Below are 18,849 nucleotides of genomic sequence, written 5' to 3'. Positions count from 1 at the left end.
AAGAAGATAGAGTAGGGAACAAAAGTGAAGAGAAGTAGCATAAACCACTACATAGCATCTGGCAATCATAAAGAGGATGGCCACCTAAAGGAGTAAGAGCTAATGGTTCAACAGCATGGAGAATTGAGGAAAGTATCCCCATTTCACTGTTCTCTCCCAGCATCTCTGGTGATTTTATAAGGTAAAATCCACAAGCACAACTTCCAGTTATTCATTTTGCTTGGTGATCAAGTTCTGACAAAATTTTGGCTTTGTGTTTAAAGCAGTATTTAAATGCCAAAGGAGAGAAGAGTGAATGTCTCAAATTGGAGATGCAATCTACATGCCTCTGGATCCAACATGAGGTAACAACAGCCTCCTGCTTGAAAACAGGAATCATTGGAGACACAACAAAGCCTGTATTAGAACTCAGCTTACTCCAAATCATGGCTATTTAGAGGCCTTCAATGGGTGAGACATTTACAGATATTTACACTGCTTTCCAACATTCTTTTGTTAAATGAAAACTGGGAGAAGGCAGTGACAGCCCAACACTGGGATATGGTGACTATGACAAAAATGTTACTGAGATTGCTTTGGCAAACAATGTCTGAACATGCAGCTTTATGAACTGCATTCTTGCTTCTGGGGTCAGGTTTCTGCAGCTAAAGTCAAGCCTGGATAAACACAGTGCTCCAGGTAAGGTGCAGCCAGATCTAAAGGCAGTAGATTACACCAAGGAACAATATATCCATGAAAGGTTCAGAAAGTTTGTCTATAAGTACCTGATGGGATGGGTGGGGGTTGGGGAGGAAGTAAGGTGTTAGTCTTGCTGTGGATAGTGCTAGAGAGAGGAGGAGATGTGGCAGTATCTTTCATACCATACAGCTTGGACTCTTTGGAAAGGGTGCGTGGCAAAGAGGATCCTCGAGAAGTGTTTGGTGATTCAGTCTTTAGAGTCTTGGAGTTGTAGTGCAGCTGGAAAGCAAAGCAAGATCAAGTTACTTCACATGAAGAATTCAATTGCTGTACAGCCATTTGGTGCCACTCCTTCCCTCCAAAATTTATTTCTTTTCATTCTTTACAATGTAAGATACATTACATTCCAATTTACATCCTATACACAAAAAGAACTGAAAACTTAGCACACAAAAAAAGAGATAAATTAATAAACTATTAAAAAATTCAACAGAACACAGAGAAACAGAGGAAATTCATTATTTAGGAACACTAAAGCTTGTTTCTCTCTCTGTTACATCACATGCACCCTGTGCCACCTATGCACACCTATGTCTTAATGCGTGGTGGAACTGTTCCACTACTGAACACAGGCATACAGAAACTGGCATTACAAAAACCAAAATACCTCTGAACCCAGGAGTTCACACCTCCTCCATGTGCACAGTAGACTACTACTGAGAACACAGAACATAACAGAAGTTGTAGAGAACGTTCAGTCACTCCTGAATTTGACTAGAAGCAACAGGCAGGACCTGAGGTGTAACTGTTATCCCTGAGTACAGCATGGAATACTGGACATGGTCCTTCCACATTGCAAGACTAGAAAAGCCAAGCTGTATCAAGGGAGGAGCATTTGATTCATGGCATTGCCTCAGCAGAATTACATCAAGTTTTTGTTCAGCAGTGAGAGATTTTTCCCTGTTCTTACTCCATTAGGATTTCAAATCACAAAATACAAGGACTCTTTTGTTGAGACCCGTTCATGCTAGGATATAGAAACAATGATTAAAAAAACAAGGAAATGTACAGTTTGACTGTGTTGGAAAGAAAACATTGTCACTGCCTCCCTGCTGAGTTATCCCTCCATTTTACCTTTACATCCACCCCAGGAATATAAAACACTGTTGTTTCCACATCACTGGATTTTGTCTGTAGAGATGATGGCACTTTCTTGCCAGCAAGTAAGTGAGTAGTAGATGCATAATTAGTCTGAAATTTCTTCTTTTTTGAAGGAGACTCTTGATCCAAACTCCTGGAACTCCGATCATAGCTCCTGAAATAAATATCCTCATGTTATTAAAGTAATTTGCTGTGCCACACTGGGCCAGAACAACTTATGGTGCTGTTATTAAGCAGTGATAATTAATTGCTGGTAATAAACTAACGCACACATTTCCTACCTTCGCAAACTGATGTCATCGTGCTCTTGCTGGAGCATCGTGGGATGCAGCACACACTTCCCACAATCAATTTCAACCCTGATATCGAGCTCAAAGTCAATGTTTCTCTCTGTGGTGGTGCCAGTGACACTCCTGTTGGTGGGTGTTGTTGGCCAGCGCTCGGTGAACAGCTGGTGCACAGCAGCAAAGCCCGTGGCTTTCTTGCGAGAGGTGCTCCTGCACAGGCACAGGTGGGGGGCAGGTATCAGCAGGACATTCACCTCAGCAGGGGCTACAAGGCATTCCCAAACTATGTCCACACTATAGGATCTTATGAAAACATTTTGGGAAAAGGCCTTATCTGATATGCAGCAATAGTAGCACAAAAAACTAAGCTTTCCTTAAACTCTCAATCAAAAAAGGAACAAAAATATACCACACAATCGATTTCATATTTGTAAGTAGCCACATTTTCACATTCAGTTTGTGGAGCTACACCCTGTTCTGTGGTCAAAAGCCTCCCTTTCCAAGCTTTTTTATTCTGTTCCAAGAGTTGAACTTTGTAACAGCTACCTCCTTTTCCAACCAGGATCACTCCTTCCCACACAGTCCCTCTAGTGAACACAACCTCACCTGCCTTCCACACACACATTTGAGTGTATTCACTACTTCATCAGCAACAGAATTTGTAGCTTTAAATTCAATATTTCAAGTTCGAGAGTACTGAAAGCATATTCAGTTATCTTCTTCATTTCTGTGTCGTTCCTCAGGACCATTACTTACGGTGGTTTCCTATAAAAATAGGTCCTCTCCCTTTCATGGTCATCGTCCTTCTCCGAGTCCTCGCTGCTGGAGGATAAGCTGTCATCCCGGCGTCCTTCTTCAGGCTGGAAGGGAATGCCGGGTGAGAAGACAGCTGGAGTTTTGGGTGAACCAAATACCGAGCATGAGCCTTCACTAGCAGATGAGTAATGGGAGGGACCATCAATAGTTACGGACAAAAGGTCCATTTCTGTCTCCTCTGGAAACTGATTGTGAAAAGACAAAAAGATAGTAAATTTCCACAGATTGGATTTCCACAGAGAATGCAGTAGATAGATCTGGAAATAAAGAAGCAGGCCTGCTATGAGAAACTCTCACTTCTGAGTTCCTCATAACACAAGAGAGCAGGTGAAGGAATTGCAGGAGGATTATGAAAAAGAAGGGAATGAAAGCTTGGTGGGAAGACCTTTTGCCATTGCCTAGTGATTGAGCTCAGCCTGGTAGACAAAGATTCATCATGCTCTTACCAATTTAGAAGGACAGGAAACATTGCATTTAAATTTAAGAACTATTTCGAAAGCAAAGGACAGAAGGCAGCCCAAGTGCCCATGACTTGCAGGAAGCGTTAGTGAGGGCACACAGGGCACTAGACAGAATGTACAGCACCACCCTGGCCATCCCAGCCTGAGCATGGAACTGAATGGCCTAAAGGAGCCTCCTGCTTCTCACAGAAATCATGCCACAAGCCATTTTCCAACATTAAATTCTTAAAATGCCTCTGAAAAGCATCTACAAGTGTTAAACACCAGCACTTCCTATGCAGTATCACTGTAGAGCTACACAGTTGTTGTCTGCACATTCAAATTACAGCTCTGATGAACAACAGGCATGATGTCAGCAAAACACATCTTTAAAAAAATGTTCAACATTTGGTACCTCTAAGTGATTAATAGTTTGTTGGTATGCCAGCAAAACCTAAGCTAACTGGGCTTTTACATAGCAACAATAGGCAGGGTAGCTTTTAAATGTGAACATATTTAAATGTGCAAAGCACATTCCCAGGTCATTTCCACCATTCTCTCAAACAGGCATTTATTTCCTGGGAGCATTAAGGAGAGTTAGAAGGGAGAAAAAGTACATTACTGTCTCTTCAGTTTGGTTTTTTTGCTTGCTTGTTTAGTTTTGCCTTTCCTGATTTGTTATGAGTTTTGAGTTTGCTTGATTAATTCTTTTTTAAAGAAAAAGACTATTCTCCCTAACAATGGTTTTGAAAGCAGTTAAAAAACTCCACTTGTTCTCAGGATATTAAGTTTTGGAAAATTCCCTACTTGCTATTATTTGAAAATGTCTTATTCTGCACTAAATATAAGAATTTAAACAGAAATAAGAGTGTGAGAAGTAGTCCTCCCACCTGGTAATTATTTTGTACCAGTGTTGACTGCCATCACATTGGAACACAATGTCACATGTGAAGACACACACTAAAATCAGCCTCCAAAGCACATTTCAAGGCTAGACTTGGTCACTTTACATCAGCCTTGCTCAGTCTTTAAGCAAAAAGTCAGTAATTCATTTTAGAAGAAGTCTACATAAGGGTGCATCAACAATAAATCATGTTCCTCTACTTAGTTTATGTATTTAAATATTTTCAAGCTCGATATACATTCTGTTTAGCTGAGTGCAAAAGAGATGAAATATTGAAAAGCAGCTCCTTATGAGATAAATTAGTTCTCTGGCAAAGAATACTTGTTTCTGCTCAGAAATACCTGAAAATACCCTTCCCCTGGACAGCTGGATTGTTGTGCAATCCCCAAAGCTGTTTGATTCAACTTAATAGAAATGAAAAAATATAGAAATTAAAATAATTACAATAATCTCAACCATGCAAAATAAACATTTTAAACGTGAGAAAGCATACCAAAAAAACAAAAACCCAAACCAATTCAACAATCCATTTCAAACACTGAGAAGGATATACCTGTACAGCTACAGCAAACTAATACCCATTTCCAAAACTCTAAATATATTCAAACACCAAAAAACCTAGGTGATTTTTTGCACACCTCTGGCAAAAATTCCAACAAAATTACTACTGTGTGAGCCTAAGAAATAACTCAGGCCATTTTAAAATATTTTTCTCTCATGAGTCAATTTCTGTGCCAAGAAACCAAAATACAGGTCTTCTAAGAAAATAAGTCTATTTTTCAAAAACACATCTGTAATTTGAGGCAAAGCAGACACAATTCAGGTTTGCCTGGATGTAATTATCTCATGAACTGGTGACCAAATGGCAGAGGAAATACAATTATATGGCATATAAAGTAATTCTTACAGAATCTTGTATGTTGAAGGTTACTCTTGGCCCAGGGGATGCAGCATCCACACGGATATCTGGGAGGTCTTCACTGTCTCCCAGTCGAGAGCTGCAAGCAAAACAAAACCAAAACAGCTTCTTGAGTCGTACTACATGATTTTAGGGTCATACAAACATTTAACTACACAAATACAAGGTCACACTTAGCATTTTTTTAGGGAAGAATATATAAAATCGTAATTGAAGCACTTGGGTATGTGAAAAGGAAAGAGGGGGAGAAAAGAAGGAAGTTGCACATGACTTGGCCAGTACTCTGCTAATGTCTCTGTGCAAGCTTTTCAATCCTGAAGCCAACATGCAGAAATTACAGAAAAATAAGCTATTTGTAATCTGCCACATGGGACAATCATTCACAGAAAAAAGCATCTCCATTTATTCTTCTCATTACAAGAGCCCTTTTAAAAAGCAGATGATTGTAAATCAGGTGTAGAAAACAAGATTATTACACTACACCATTTTTCCTTATATACATTTCTTCAATATATTTTGAAAACGGGATTCTGTAGAAAACCCCAAGTTGTTGTAGAAGTGAAATCTTCTCAGAGGTTTCACAAAAATGAGGAAAAAAAGCTTTTCAGAATATGCCTGCTTTGCAAAATGACCTCTTTCTATCCAGTTCTACCACAAACAGCTGCTGCCTGTGGTAAAAGGACTCTTGAGGCCCAAGTCCAACTTTTCCCCTGTCCCACGTGCTGCTGTGGCAATCACAAATCCCAAATGCCCAGAGGCTCACCTTGTTCTGTCCATTCTCTTCAGAGGTGGCCTCCCTGATGCTGAAATGCTCTTTGATCGGCTGTAGCTGGGTTTGTAGCTCAGACCCCACTTGTCTTTCAAGGAGGCAGCCTAAACCAGAAACAATATGGAAATGCAACAACTGAGAACACAGAGAAAAACTCTGGCAAGCTAAAATGCTACTGCACATGGGAGTGCCAGCAAAGTCCAAGGGTTTTTGGGACACAAGTGCTACAATATTCTCAAAGGAGCCTCATCCTGCTCACCCTCATGCTGGATCTCCGGAGCTTTTTGCGGACATCCCTGCGGATGTCGTTCACAGCCACCGACTCCAGCTGCTGATAGCGCTGAATTTCTTGGTTTATGGTCCCTTCACTTGCACCTAATTTCCTGGAGGTAAAGCATGATTGAGTTACCTTACAGATATTTCCACAATTTCAAAAATCTGTGTTGTAAGAATGCCTTCCCTGGGAATTATCCAATTTTCTCTTCTGTCTCAATACTTATGACCAGTGCCAAATATAGCCATAGAAGTACAAAATCAAACATTTAACCTAAATTCCTAATTTCAGAAAAAATTTCCCACTGAATGGTGACAGCAATCTCATTTTAAGTACAAACAGTAAAACATGTGTCCCTTTTCATTATTGAACACGTAACTACCAACTCCTGTACTCCCATCACAGACAGATCCATTTATAGAAAGTCTGTCTTGGGAAGAAGGGGGAGAAAAGCCCAGACAAGCCCAACAAAGTTTGAAAATACTATTCATAAAATACACAGAAGGTCAGATGAGATTTGTGAAATCTGAACTAATTTTTTCTTAAGGGTTTTCTCAAGCACAGTATAAGGAAGTTGTCAAGTTTCATCTTGAAAACATCATGTACAAGGTGCCAAAAAAAGTCTATTTAAATTATCTTCTTCCTAAGCTTATTACAGTTTCAAAGTAATATATTTTGCTAAAGTAATCAGCATGATGATAAATCAAGATGGAAGTCTGATTTTGAATCAATAGGAAAAGGATTATAAATCAGTCATTAAAATTCAGAGTCAGAAAAATGCAGACAAATCTGACACTTATGGAACAACCCGAGGGATTTGAGAGAGCACTTGCAGATACAGCCTTTGCTTTTGGAATCCTTTTATTTACAAATAAAGGCAACAATATGCACTTAACCCTAACAGTGCCATGAGATGTATGATACAAACATGAAGCAAACCAAACTTACTTTAGGTCATCAATGACTTTTGCTTGCTCATTGAGCTCTCTAATATCAACCAAACGCTTCATAAATTTCCTTCCTCGCTGTTCTCCAGTTTGGATACTGGAAGCTCCCTGCCGCCGGTGATCAACGATCTCCTGTTCAAAATGAACATTTCATTCATGTCCTCATGAAAAACTGGACATCAGAACATTCTGAACAACAGGCAAAGTGAATTTCACACCTTCAAATTTGGACTAGTGCATGCAAAAAAATCAATTCATGTGAACAGGCAGCTGATTGGATTTTTTTTCCAGTGATCCAAAGCCCATGATTCAGTTAGACACACTGTAACTACTACATACATGTCCCCAAGAGCAGGATCTGCCTGCTTTCATATGTGCTCTGCTAGGCTGGAGCAGATCCCGCTTCGCTGAGCCCCAGAGATATTCTACAGGAACAGAGTATCGGTGCCTTGGGGGGCTCAAACCCAGCAGGTGATTTACAATCCGCTGCCCAAATGTGAGCTTGCGTGCCTCTCCACCCAAGGAACCTCCACCTGATTTCTGAACAACAAACAGGAGCATTAGTGGGCTGGGATAATGTTTCCTCAGTCAGCAGGCTAGAGACATTAAGGAACAGCTGTTAAAATGGTTTTGTAGAAAACCAAAAAGTGAGATCAACAGCATACCGAGTAGAAGTAGGTTTTTATAAAGTTTTTTCATGTTAGTAACTTACTCTCCTGTGAAGAAAACCTAGAAGAAAACCACAGCTTTTACAGTTCAGATATCTGAGGTTAGGTACTGTGTCCCCTCCATGTTTTCAAATCCAGATCATTATTTCCACATAAAACCAGTAGAAATATGATCTGCAATTTGTTGCCTTTGAAAGAGGGAGTTAGAAAACCCACACACAGATGTTTCTGATTTGCAACAAGACTTGCATGAGCAAAAAAGACTCGCATGCTGGACTCAAGATTAAGACCTTTCCATTTGACAGAAGACTTTTTCCAATTAGTAGAACTTATTTTGGTGGGTTCACTTACTGCATGGATAGTGGGAGACATGGTGTCAACTTCATCCTCATCTGAAAGGTCAGCTATGTTCACAGAGTTGAGGTCAGCAATGTCATCAATATCTTCCTCTCCTGTCAGTGTTGTGAGGGTGTTGCCCAAAGCATTCAGTCTTTTCCCAATGTTTGGATCCATGTGGACATCAATGCCACACATCTTCCACAACACATTCAGTGTCCAGGTTCCAGCACTACTACTTTCTGTGTTAAAAGAAATAAATCAGTTTAAACAGTTTTTCCTCTTTTAAAAAAATCCCTCATAGTGAATTACCTACCCAGTAGCCAATACAGTGTTTTTCAGTTACAAAGAACTATCTTTTCTGTCCATTCTCAGGAAAACACATTCCACAACTGAAATGCTTAATGAAAATACTTCACAGTATTTCTTAAAAAAGTGATATAACACAGGCAGACCTAATGAAAATACATTCCTTTCAGAGCAAGTAAAGAGCATCTCAAGCTTCAGCTCATACAAATGCAGGCAAGTACACTATTCCAAAACAGAATTTCTAACAGCAAGAAACATAAAGCACGTCTTTCTGCATGTACAAATGCTGACCTATTTATTCAAGTCTTGAACAATGATGCTGCAAGATGTTATGTGTGTTCTGTGTCTAGTGAATATCCTGTCTGCCCAGGATTTTTCTGAGTGCCACTTTTCAGCGTCAAAATACAGCCCTTGCTCTAAGCATGACAACACAAGATACTGGTTTTCTTTCTAGATGGAAGTATGACTAATACAGAGACTGACAGCTACTTCTGAATGCTCTGGAGAAGGTCCAGACTACTTAGACTGCACTGAGAGGGAATTTGGGAAAAAGAGAAGCCTTTTCTGGAAGAGGAAAGAGAGGGATGGCAGCTCACGGTGCAAAGTCTCAGCATGAGGAAGACTGAGCAGTCCCTAGGACAGGAAGCAATGCTGACTGTTATGGCAACTATTGCTGAATCTTCTCCAATCAATTAAACTAAAACACACTTAAAGGACTTAAATTTCATATTCTATGAATGCTTTTCTTTGTAGGACTTGATTAATTAAAACAAGCACATTACCTGCTGCAGCTTGGCCTGTTGTCCTGGAACACACTTCATAGGTTCCATCTGGCACAACACCTACATGGAGCATACAAAGCAAGTCCCTGATTAGGCAGCCAGTAAAAGCTGCTTCAGAGCAGCCCTTCCAATCCCACCCTCAGTCTCCTGCCTGCCATAATTCAAGAATCACAGGAGTTCTAGTTTTATTTCCCATTGAAAGACTTTTCTTACTTAGTAAAGCGAACCTACTTGGTAATATACAAAATTCTACATATATATCATGTATAATACACATATGTATTGAATCAACTTAAAAACCCATAAAAAATCTGGAATTTTCACATTATATAAAAATATTCTATATTAGACTATTAAAATCTTACTGGGATCTTATGTAATTATATAAAAGCAATGCATCCAACTCTTCAAATATCTCTTAGGCAAAGATTAAATTATTACAATTATATATAAAGCAGCAAAGTTTATATTAATAAAGGAAAACAACAACAAAGGAATATAACCTTTTGGATCCATATTATTTTGCTTTCAAAACGCCAAAGTCTTTTCTTTAGGTTTATTGGTAAAGCTCAACTGTTTTTCAAGTCAATGGCAAAGGCAAAAGTGGATTTATATATACATATAAATACTCTTGTCCAGTATGAAATCACCTGCACTTACATGCATTCATGACTAGATCTCCTCTTATTTCTGGTTTCCAGTCATCCCAACTCGTCTCAAAGCCATCGGCAAAGCGGATGCAGAAGTTTTTAAAATGCCCTTTGCTAACTAAAGATTCGGAGGAGCAGGCAGTGATGAGTGTGCTTTCAATAGTCAGGACTAAAGCAGAGCCAGTGTCGAGATCTGCAGAGTGGTTAGACTGGAAAAGAAAATCACAGGGAGAACTTACCGGTCAGTGCAATGTCAAAGTGATTACATTTACTAAATGCCATTTATCTTCCCTAATAACTGCTCCCTGCTCATATCTCCTTGTATTTTTTCCTTCTCTGTAGAGAGTTTCAAAAGCATCACCTCTGCCTATACAACGCCTTGCATTGCCGTTTCCTAAATGCAACATCTACATTATAAATTTATTTGAGCATCTGGAAAAGGAACAGAAATCTATGTTTGATCAAGGGCTATAATCCATATGGCCCCATGACCAGAGAAGACAAGCCAAGGATCAATTCTTTTCCCCAATAAAAATGACACCTGACTTGACTGAACAATGACAAAAAGTACCTTTAATTTTTATGTGATTTTTTTTTTGTGTTTATTTTGATGTGTACAATTATGTACAATCCTAAGTGTACAGATTGATAAATTTCTAGCTCTGAATATGCACATCTATAATTATGTTTAATTTTAATTTTTATTTCCTTTTATAAAATAGACCTTTTTTGAAGCTTATATCACCTGGTTCTCATATATGTACACCACACACAAATTGCTGTTGTAACAGACTTCCAATAGTCATGCTTTTCCTTACCTGGGGTGTGTTTGTGATGGGCAGGCAAATTCCTAAATCATTGACAGTCAGCTGAAGGAACAGGGTGCCAAAAGCCTGTGCAGAGGTTTGCTGGATTCCAGGCAGCATATCCACCACTTCTTTTGTGGCCATGTGAATATCTTTATGCAAAGCCATTCTCTGTTCATTCCAGTTGTCATACGCTGCCTTGTAGTTCAGCCAGAACAGCACAGCTTAATGAGGAAACCAAAAATGCTTAATTGTAATAAAGCCTTTAATTGTACCTTAAGAAAAAAAATGTACATTCACTAAATAAATTCTTTTTGTTCTCCCTTTTTACAGCTCCTCCATTACTTTAAGTCAGAGGATGTATAACAACGGACACACACATGTTCAGGGTGCAGCATTCAGGCTCCTGCTTCAAAGGACAAGATGAACAAACCTGATCATTTACCATCAAAGTTAATGCATTAAAATACAGAAAGTCCTGCTGTTCTCAGCATTATTCATCTGTGAGGATTTACAACAGCAACTTCCTCCAAACCATCTGAAAACTATTCACCTCAACATATGGAATTTTTGATGTTTGATGATAAATTTATCAATCTGTTGGCAGGGAGGAGATCTCCCAAATTTCTCAGCTACTTAACGTGAAATATATAGAATCTTGAATAACCAAACCTTTTGAGGAAAAAAAAAAAAATCTCTCTTCCTCAGTATGAACACAAACTTGTAGCAACTGTCTCTACAGTACCTCTGTCAAAGGCCACGGGCTGGGCAAAAACAATGGGTCTGTTCAGAGTAATGAGCACGGCCTCCCTGTCTGATGAGCCACTGATTTCTTCTCTGAGAGCATTTCTTAATCCAATTCTTGTCTTGAAATAGGCAACTTGATGAAAGTCTGAGCCAGCTTCTTCATAAACCTTAAAACATTCCAAAAAATGGGAAGAGGGAGGAGTTTGCAGCAGGGAAAAGTTCACGGATAGGGAGGGGAAAGAAAAAACCCCAAATTACTGCATTTGACAAAATATAAAATGAAAACAACAAGTTGTGTCCTTCCCTTTTTTCTCCTCTAGCCAAAGCCCCTTTGAGGATTTTCAGTATTCTTGCACTAAGGTCTGATCAGAGCATTATTTTCTTTATTTATCATAAATTGTTAACTAATGTAGCTATTTATAGATCCAGATTCTCTATTGTGACAGTTGATTTACAAGTCTTAAGATTTCTCTTTGTCTGTTTGTTTCTGGGCATCACAAAACACTTTCATATCCTAGAACAAGTGATTCCAGGTAACAGCAGGTTTAAGAGTACAAGAGGTACCACTGTCAAACCAAGACAGACAAACTAGGTCAAAATGTAGGTCTGGCAAAGTTTGGATCTCCTCTGATCTTATTATTTCATTCAAATATTGTAAAAAAATTATATTTATAATCAACAAAAGTTTTGAGTTTAACTCAGCAGAAAGGCTATTACTGTTCTAAAGGGCTAAGAAGTTCTAAGATATTAATGAGAAAAACAGATAAAAACCAGCACTGTGCAACAACCTCTTAGCTTGATTACGTAATTTTTTAATCACACATTATTAAGAATATTACATGCAAAAATTCTGAGCACTAACCTGATGTTTAACAATCTGTCCCAGTGCCAGATTCAAATCCACCTGGCATTTTCCAAACAGTTTGAGGTAGCTGCTACTTCCAGGCATTGCTTTGGTTTGCAGTCTGTTGGAGAGCTCGAGTTCTATCAACCCTGTTTCAAACCTCACAGCTCGCATCGAGGGAGTGGTAGCTGTCACCTGAATTCCCTAATGGATAAGGAAGGTACAAAGTTATGAGCATCTGGTTCAGAGACATGATGAGAAAGGAAAACAGAACCCAACCACTGTTTTGTCATCATAAGATTACCTTAAACTGCAGGCTCAGGGAGTAAAGAAGAATTTTTGGTTTATCTCCATCTGTTGTGCCATCGTGTTCATTCCAAAGAGGTATTGGCTGCTCCCCTCCTGTACACATTAAAAATGCACAGTCACAGTTCTATCAAAGAAAACATTTTAAAACCAATACATATAAAAAGGTGACCATGAATTAAGTCTCATTTTAAATAGTAACCAGTTGAAGATTTATAAAAACAAGTGAGGACTGGAGACATCAGTGCAGATTCAGTTTCTGACGTACAATTAATATCTCTCCACTAAGCATGGAAGAACAGAGGCATGTTCCTCCCTCCTGGGAAATTTTCCACAGGAGGTCTCAAAGCCTGAAAGGAGTAACACCTGCTTTTCAAAAAAGATGCTTCCTGTCCCCTGCACCAGTGTATCTCCTAGTTATCTGACACCACAAGTTTAACACTTGACCAAATACTATGCAAATTCCATGAAAATGAGGAATTGAAATTATATCAGCATTTTTCCACGAGAGGAGGAAAGAGTATTCTGCAATTTTTTTATTTTTGGGTTTAATTCCTCATCCTGGCACATTTCATTCCAAGTTATGGACCCTTGAAGAAGCAATCCTGGTTTTAATTCTCCTTGATATTTATCTACACTCCAACTTAGTTTATAGGAAGGGCTTGCTGCTGGAAAAGGCTAAGCCATTAATTCCCTCCAAATATGCCAATTGATCTAATTACAGTTATTTGGTGGTAAGGACAAGCAGTTGAATCATGGATTCAAAAAAAACCCAAAACAACAATAAATTTTTATCACTCCATTTTGTATCTGGATAATTTTCTTTTAATCAACACTGCCTTCAATTTCCAGATGCAATTATTATGGACTGCTCTGTTCATTAACTAGCTCTCAATCTGTGCAACTTCACCTTCAGTAATTGGTACTTACACAGTTTTTATATAAGGATAATAGGCAAACAATACTTTAGTGCAACACAAACAGTAATTAGAAAAAATACTGCAGCACATCACACTAATTGGTATTTTCAAGCCATTTAAAAAATTACTTGGCTCCAAGCCAGAGGGACCAAGCCAATTTCTGTCCCCATTGTTCTGCACTGAGCATCCAGAGCCATGGATTGCTGACCTGACCACGTCCCTGCTGAATTACTCCAATATGGAAGGCAACAGCCACATTTCAAAAACCATCAGGCTGCTACATGCAATACAAATTTACAGTCTGGAAAAGCAGAGAACCAGCACTGGTAATAAATTCCTCACATAAAAATGCAGGGCAGATTGAAAGGCAGGGTCTAAGAAATGCTGTAAAAGCTAATACAGGTTTCCTGGTTCAGCACTGTATGCTCCTCCACAAAAAAATGTTCTAATAGAATATAATGACAGCTGTCAGAAGATTTATTCTTTCCCCAAGCATTTTCTTACTAGCCAATACTAATATATTCTGGCTGGAACAAGTATCAGGGTGCTTCTTGTTAGCCTTCAGGGAAGTGGGCATTTTCCATTTTCTCCACTGCATTTTCTAACTGCCTCGAGGGCATACCATGTGGACCTGCACCATTCTTTTATTGCATGTGTATAGCTGAATATATATATATATACACACACAAAGGGACATGAAAGAAGGTATAGATGGATGCACAGACACTCTTTTTACTTAGTTAACACTTCTTATTCTTTCTTTCTTCATGATGTTTCCAGCTATTGATGAATCTTACTAAACTAAAAGTTAGCCTTTTAGGATAACTCAAAAAAACATTCATATCAAAGTGACTACAGAAAGTAACCCAGCCAAGGTCACACCATGGAGACGCACAGAGGCTGATGTCCAGAATACCAAACAATCCTGCTTCCCAATAAAAGTCCTGCTTATGATAGACCTAGAATAATTTCCAGAGCCTCTGTTATCATTTCAAAGTCCAGCTCCACCTCCTGCTGCTGCTTGCAGTGCTAGAGGTGAAATGAGGGTGTCTGTGAAATTAATGAGCTGATCCTGACTGAGAGCTACATCAGGTTGCCATCAAACAAAGTTTGAGGATCTTATTTAAAGCAGCTTTTAAGTGTTCCATTTACCTGAAACCTTCTGTATGACCTCATTTACTTCCTTCATGAACACTTTTTGCACAAATACTAAATGGTTTAAAAGGTCAGTCGTGAGATTATGTTCAAAGGAGCCAACCTGTAGAAATAGAAAATTTGAGAAAAAACCTTAGTTTTAAAGACAGTGGATTTTTAGGTTTGTTTTTTTTTTAGCTGCCAACATCAGAATTCTGAATTACAAACATGCCAGATTATTTTTCTAACTAAAAAATTAGTTAGTAGGAATGCCCTGCTTTTCCCCAGCAGATGTTTCTTTTAAGAGCATCCCTTTTTTTTCTGAAAAAATTAACTATGGAAATTGACACACAAGTAGAACTTCCAAATAGAACATTCTGTGTCGAGCAGAAGATTTTATATCATTAAGGTTCTATGTCGTGTCATTATTCCATTTATGGAGCTGTCTAATGACAAAAAAAATATCAGCTATAAAACAATAAAAAAATCTTCTAGTTTTTCACTGTTTGGATCCAACTTGTAAACCTGAGAGTTCTGGAGGAGCCAGATTGTTTAAAAAAATGTGAAGATGCACAGAGAGAATCATAACAGAAGGAAAATAAGTTATTAAAGATGCCTTCAAGCCCTACCTCAGCCACGCAGCGCAGGTAGTTGCCCTGCAGGTAGTAGCCCTGCTTGGCAGGGAGCTCATCAATGCTCCAGATCTGGTCAGAGTAAGTGTCATGCTCTTCCATGACATATTTCCCTGACATGGTGACAGGAGGCAGGTTGAGACTGGCCGAAGGAGGAATGGTTGACATGTCAGTGGCAGAAACTTTTGAAGTGAAGCGCAGCCTGTGGTTTGGAAGCTCAAAATTAAATCTGGTTTGGGCACCTGTAAAATGAAGCCGAGGAAAGAAAAGGTATGAACTGGCAAAAGAATCTCTCATTTATCCTTACATTTAAGAACAGTTCTGGAACAAGAGAAAAAAATTAAAATGGTTAAAATGTTGCTGGAGTTCAGAGACCCAAAGAACTATAAATATGCACCCACATGCTTCAGGGTTGTCTCAATTTCTAAAGAAAATGAAGACTCCATAGTAATAAGGGGGAAGTCATACAAACCACCTTGTGAATACTGAGGCCTTACAAGACTATTCTAAACTAGCATTACAAATTAAAATTTAAGTAATCAAGGATCATAACCTGATTTTGGCAGTTAGAGGGAAGCTTCCTGGGAGGATGCTATATATGAATGTGTACATATCTTCATGTGCTTTTGCATTCTGCCTCTGGGAACTGTGTAACAATCACAGTGAAAATTCTCTATATGGGCCCACCTGGCTGAAGCCCATGTTAAAAAAAAAAGAGGCTGATGGCAAAAGATTCAAAGCTCTAGCTGTAAGTCAACAGAAACACTGAGTGCTTGTAGATGCTTATAGGAAGGCCAAACTGTCACCTGTCATTCCATGACTCCTCATTCTTCCCATCTTGTATTCTGCCTTCAGGGAGGGCAGGAGCGCTGCTCCAATAGCAATCCCATCTATCATGGCACTGAACTTCAGCACTATGGGCTTCTTCTCCAAGCCTTCTGGCAGCTGTGGGAACTCATTTGTTTCAACTGGCGTCTGATTGATGCTCGTTGGAGTCTTCTCAGAGGGCAGAGGAGTGGCCACATCCTCTTTTGCTGGCTGGGGCCTGCGGACCAAGACAAAAAGCAGGAAATCCTTGCTGTTAACCTGCCCAGGCACCTGAGGTGACAAACCCTGGCAAGGGGAGGGGTCTGGGAGCACTCACGCGGTGGAGGGCTGGCGGATGAGGTCGGAGATCTGCTTGGAGAGCTGGTGGGAGCTGCGCACCATCATGCTGTGCAGCGTGGCCGGGTGCTGCGGGATGTTGATGCTGATGGCGCCCACCTTGACCACAGCCGCGTTGTTGGTTTTCAGCCCCCTCTGGGCGCTGTACAGGGCCTGGGATTTGGCAATGCTGCACTTCACCACAGTTCTGGCAGCAAAAGGGAGTTTTTAAGTGTTAGCTGAATTTTGCAGTAATACTGTTTGTCAACTACACCCACATCCCTTTTTCTTTCACTTGACACACAGATGCACTACATGCCACAAACAACTACACTACTCTTAAGAGAACTACATGTCATGCATGCCAAAAAATATCTATTCAAAACTCCTATCCTTGCTTCAACTGAGGTCATTTCAGTCCATACACACCAGGCTGCACATAGACAAACAAATTTCCACGCACAGAAATTAAAAAAAGAGCCTTCCATTTCAACTCCTGTTCAGGAATAATCTTGAATAATCCTTTTAGTAAAAACTCAGATTTGAGTTTTGCATCCAAATAGGTCATTGGAGGAAATACTTAACAGTAAATACACAGCATGTGATTCATAAGTTTGTGCATTATACTGATGTTTAATTCAAACATATTATTCCAAAATACATTATCTAAACTTGACTTTAATATTGAAGAGGATATAGTTCACAATAGTTACCCAAGATAAAAAGATAACTGCACTAAGCTGACAGTTTTTGATGTCATAACAGAATTTTGGCAGAGCAGAATTCACTAAACTCCTATTAGAAATATACTGGGGTAACACATTAATGTTTCTATGGTCAATTCCTGGAGGGTGACCCAATGGAAGTACATTATGCAGCCAACACAGAATTACAGCCTCAAAGAGAAGGACATGTAGTTGTCAAGATGCAATACATCAGCTAAAATGGCTGAAAAATAGACTATAAAATTGAATAAAATAGACTATAGACTTGTAAAATAGACAATATAAAACACATAAAAACATTCAATGCAAGTTTCTCAAACACTATATTTGAAGGGGTATAGCTAAAACACTTTTTGTATCATATTTAAATTGTTTATAGACAGTTTGGTCTCATGGTGGAAGATTCATTATTCTATGAACTCCACTCTCTAAGTAATGTTTCTTCTTACCCTTATGCTAAAATATCAGCAAGCCCAAAGTAACCCAGATGTGGAAATACAAACCAAAACAAAAAAAGACATCACCCTTCTGCTTATAATCAAGAAATACACAGCACTGTAAGGCAACCACTGGCCTATCAACAGCAAAATAATTGCCTCAAGTTCAAGGAGCACTCAGATTTTCACAGCTATGCAAGAGATGCAAGTGACCTAAAGCAGTTCAGAATTAATATTTTAGAGCAGACTGTCAAGTAAAAATGATTTCAAAATATGTGATGAAGGAAGAAACAATTCACAACAATTTTCAGAAAAGCATTACACAAATAAACATTACTTAAGAAAAAGCCAGAATTGCTTTAATCCACTACTTTGGAAGAAAACCATTATTTTTCTTGATATTTGCTCCTTTCCCACTCTCTTCGTGCTACCATTCTGACTCAACTGTTGTGAAGCCAGTCAAGAACACACTTCCATCTCCATCTATATACACAAAATACTACTGCATTCAAACCATTTTAAACATTTCCTTAATTAAAAAATATATTACACCAGTATGGCTGTTGCAAGAGAAAAAAAAAACGCAGCAAAATTAACTGTGATTTTCTCCATATTTCATGCAACAAAGTAATTTCATTGCTGCTTGCCTACAAAAACCCTACTTCCATGACAAGAATGTGGAACAACTGTCTGGCTACCCATTTATTATTGAAGATCTACAGTTTGTTTACCTACAGTGACATGCCTGTAACACACCTGGTTCTATCTCATTAAAATCATTAATTATTTAACTTATATACCAGTAATGCTTCCAGAAAGAATTCTATATTCTCACATCAATACTATAAATGGTCACTCTCCAGACAAATTAGTGACAAAAAGTCTTTGTCCCACTGCAGAACTGACTACAAGGCCAGTACACAACAGATTTTTGCAATGTTGTACCAAGTATGTGGGGGGAAAAAAGTCAGCAGGAGGCCAGTAACACACCGGGACTACTGCACTGAGTCACCTGTGTGTAAGTAATGGGATCCTTCCCTTAATTCCAGCCATAAGGAATTGACTTTCTAAGCCAGAGGCTGGATCATGACTCACTACCAGACCTATCCAACATGGATTTATCCAATCCTTTTAATCATTTATACTTTTGTTGACCACATCATATAGCAGCCAATTCAACAACTCAGTGATGCACTGGTTTAATGCTGCTACCAG

The 18,849-nt window shown here is 39.0% G+C and overlaps 1 protein-coding gene across 8 annotated transcripts in view; it reads right to left on the bottom strand.

Annotated features, from left to right (window-relative positions):
• The window catches only part of KIAA1109 (KIAA1109 ortholog), an 80,190-nt gene that overhangs the window by 9,393 nt on the left and 51,948 nt on the right, over positions 1-18,849 (bottom strand). For 3 of the 8 annotated variants that reach the window (XM_031061963.1, XM_031061964.1, XM_031061965.1), the window contains 20 exons: positions 16,474-16,680; positions 16,136-16,374; positions 15,327-15,571; positions 14,716-14,821; positions 12,642-12,739; positions 12,356-12,541; positions 11,492-11,660; positions 10,759-10,970; positions 9,951-10,149; positions 9,291-9,350; positions 8,215-8,441; positions 7,197-7,327; positions 6,234-6,357; positions 5,969-6,078; positions 5,194-5,284; positions 4,628-4,690; positions 2,883-3,127; positions 2,121-2,336; positions 1,813-1,993; positions 765-957 (listed from right to left, as the gene is read on the bottom strand). In XM_031061963.1, the coding sequence (XP_030917823.1) occupies positions 765-957; positions 1,813-1,993; positions 2,121-2,336; positions 2,883-3,127; positions 4,628-4,690; positions 5,194-5,284; positions 5,969-6,078; positions 6,234-6,357; positions 7,197-7,327; positions 8,215-8,441; positions 9,291-9,350; positions 9,951-10,149; positions 10,759-10,970; positions 11,492-11,660; positions 12,356-12,541; positions 12,642-12,739; positions 14,716-14,821; positions 15,327-15,571; positions 16,136-16,374; positions 16,474-16,680 (3,302 nt within the window). The remainder of the gene's footprint in view (positions 1-764; positions 958-1,812; positions 1,994-2,120; positions 2,337-2,882; positions 3,128-4,627; positions 4,691-5,193; positions 5,285-5,968; positions 6,079-6,233; positions 6,358-7,196; positions 7,328-8,214; positions 8,442-9,290; positions 9,351-9,950; positions 10,150-10,758; positions 10,971-11,491; positions 11,661-12,355; positions 12,542-12,641; positions 12,740-14,715; positions 14,822-15,326; positions 15,572-16,135; positions 16,375-16,473; positions 16,681-18,849) is intronic. The other 5 variants (XM_031061966.1, XM_031061967.1, XM_031061968.1 and 2 more) reach the window with 4 other exon arrangements.

The sequence above is a fragment of the Geospiza fortis genome, unplaced genomic scaffold, assembly GCF_000277835.1.
Source record: "Geospiza fortis unplaced genomic scaffold, GeoFor_1.0 scaffold636, whole genome shotgun sequence".
Taxonomy (NCBI): Eukaryota; Metazoa; Chordata; class Aves; order Passeriformes; family Thraupidae; genus Geospiza; species Geospiza fortis.
Note: the sequence above shows the minus strand (reverse complement) of the source record. Positions and strands in the feature narration are given on the sequence as shown.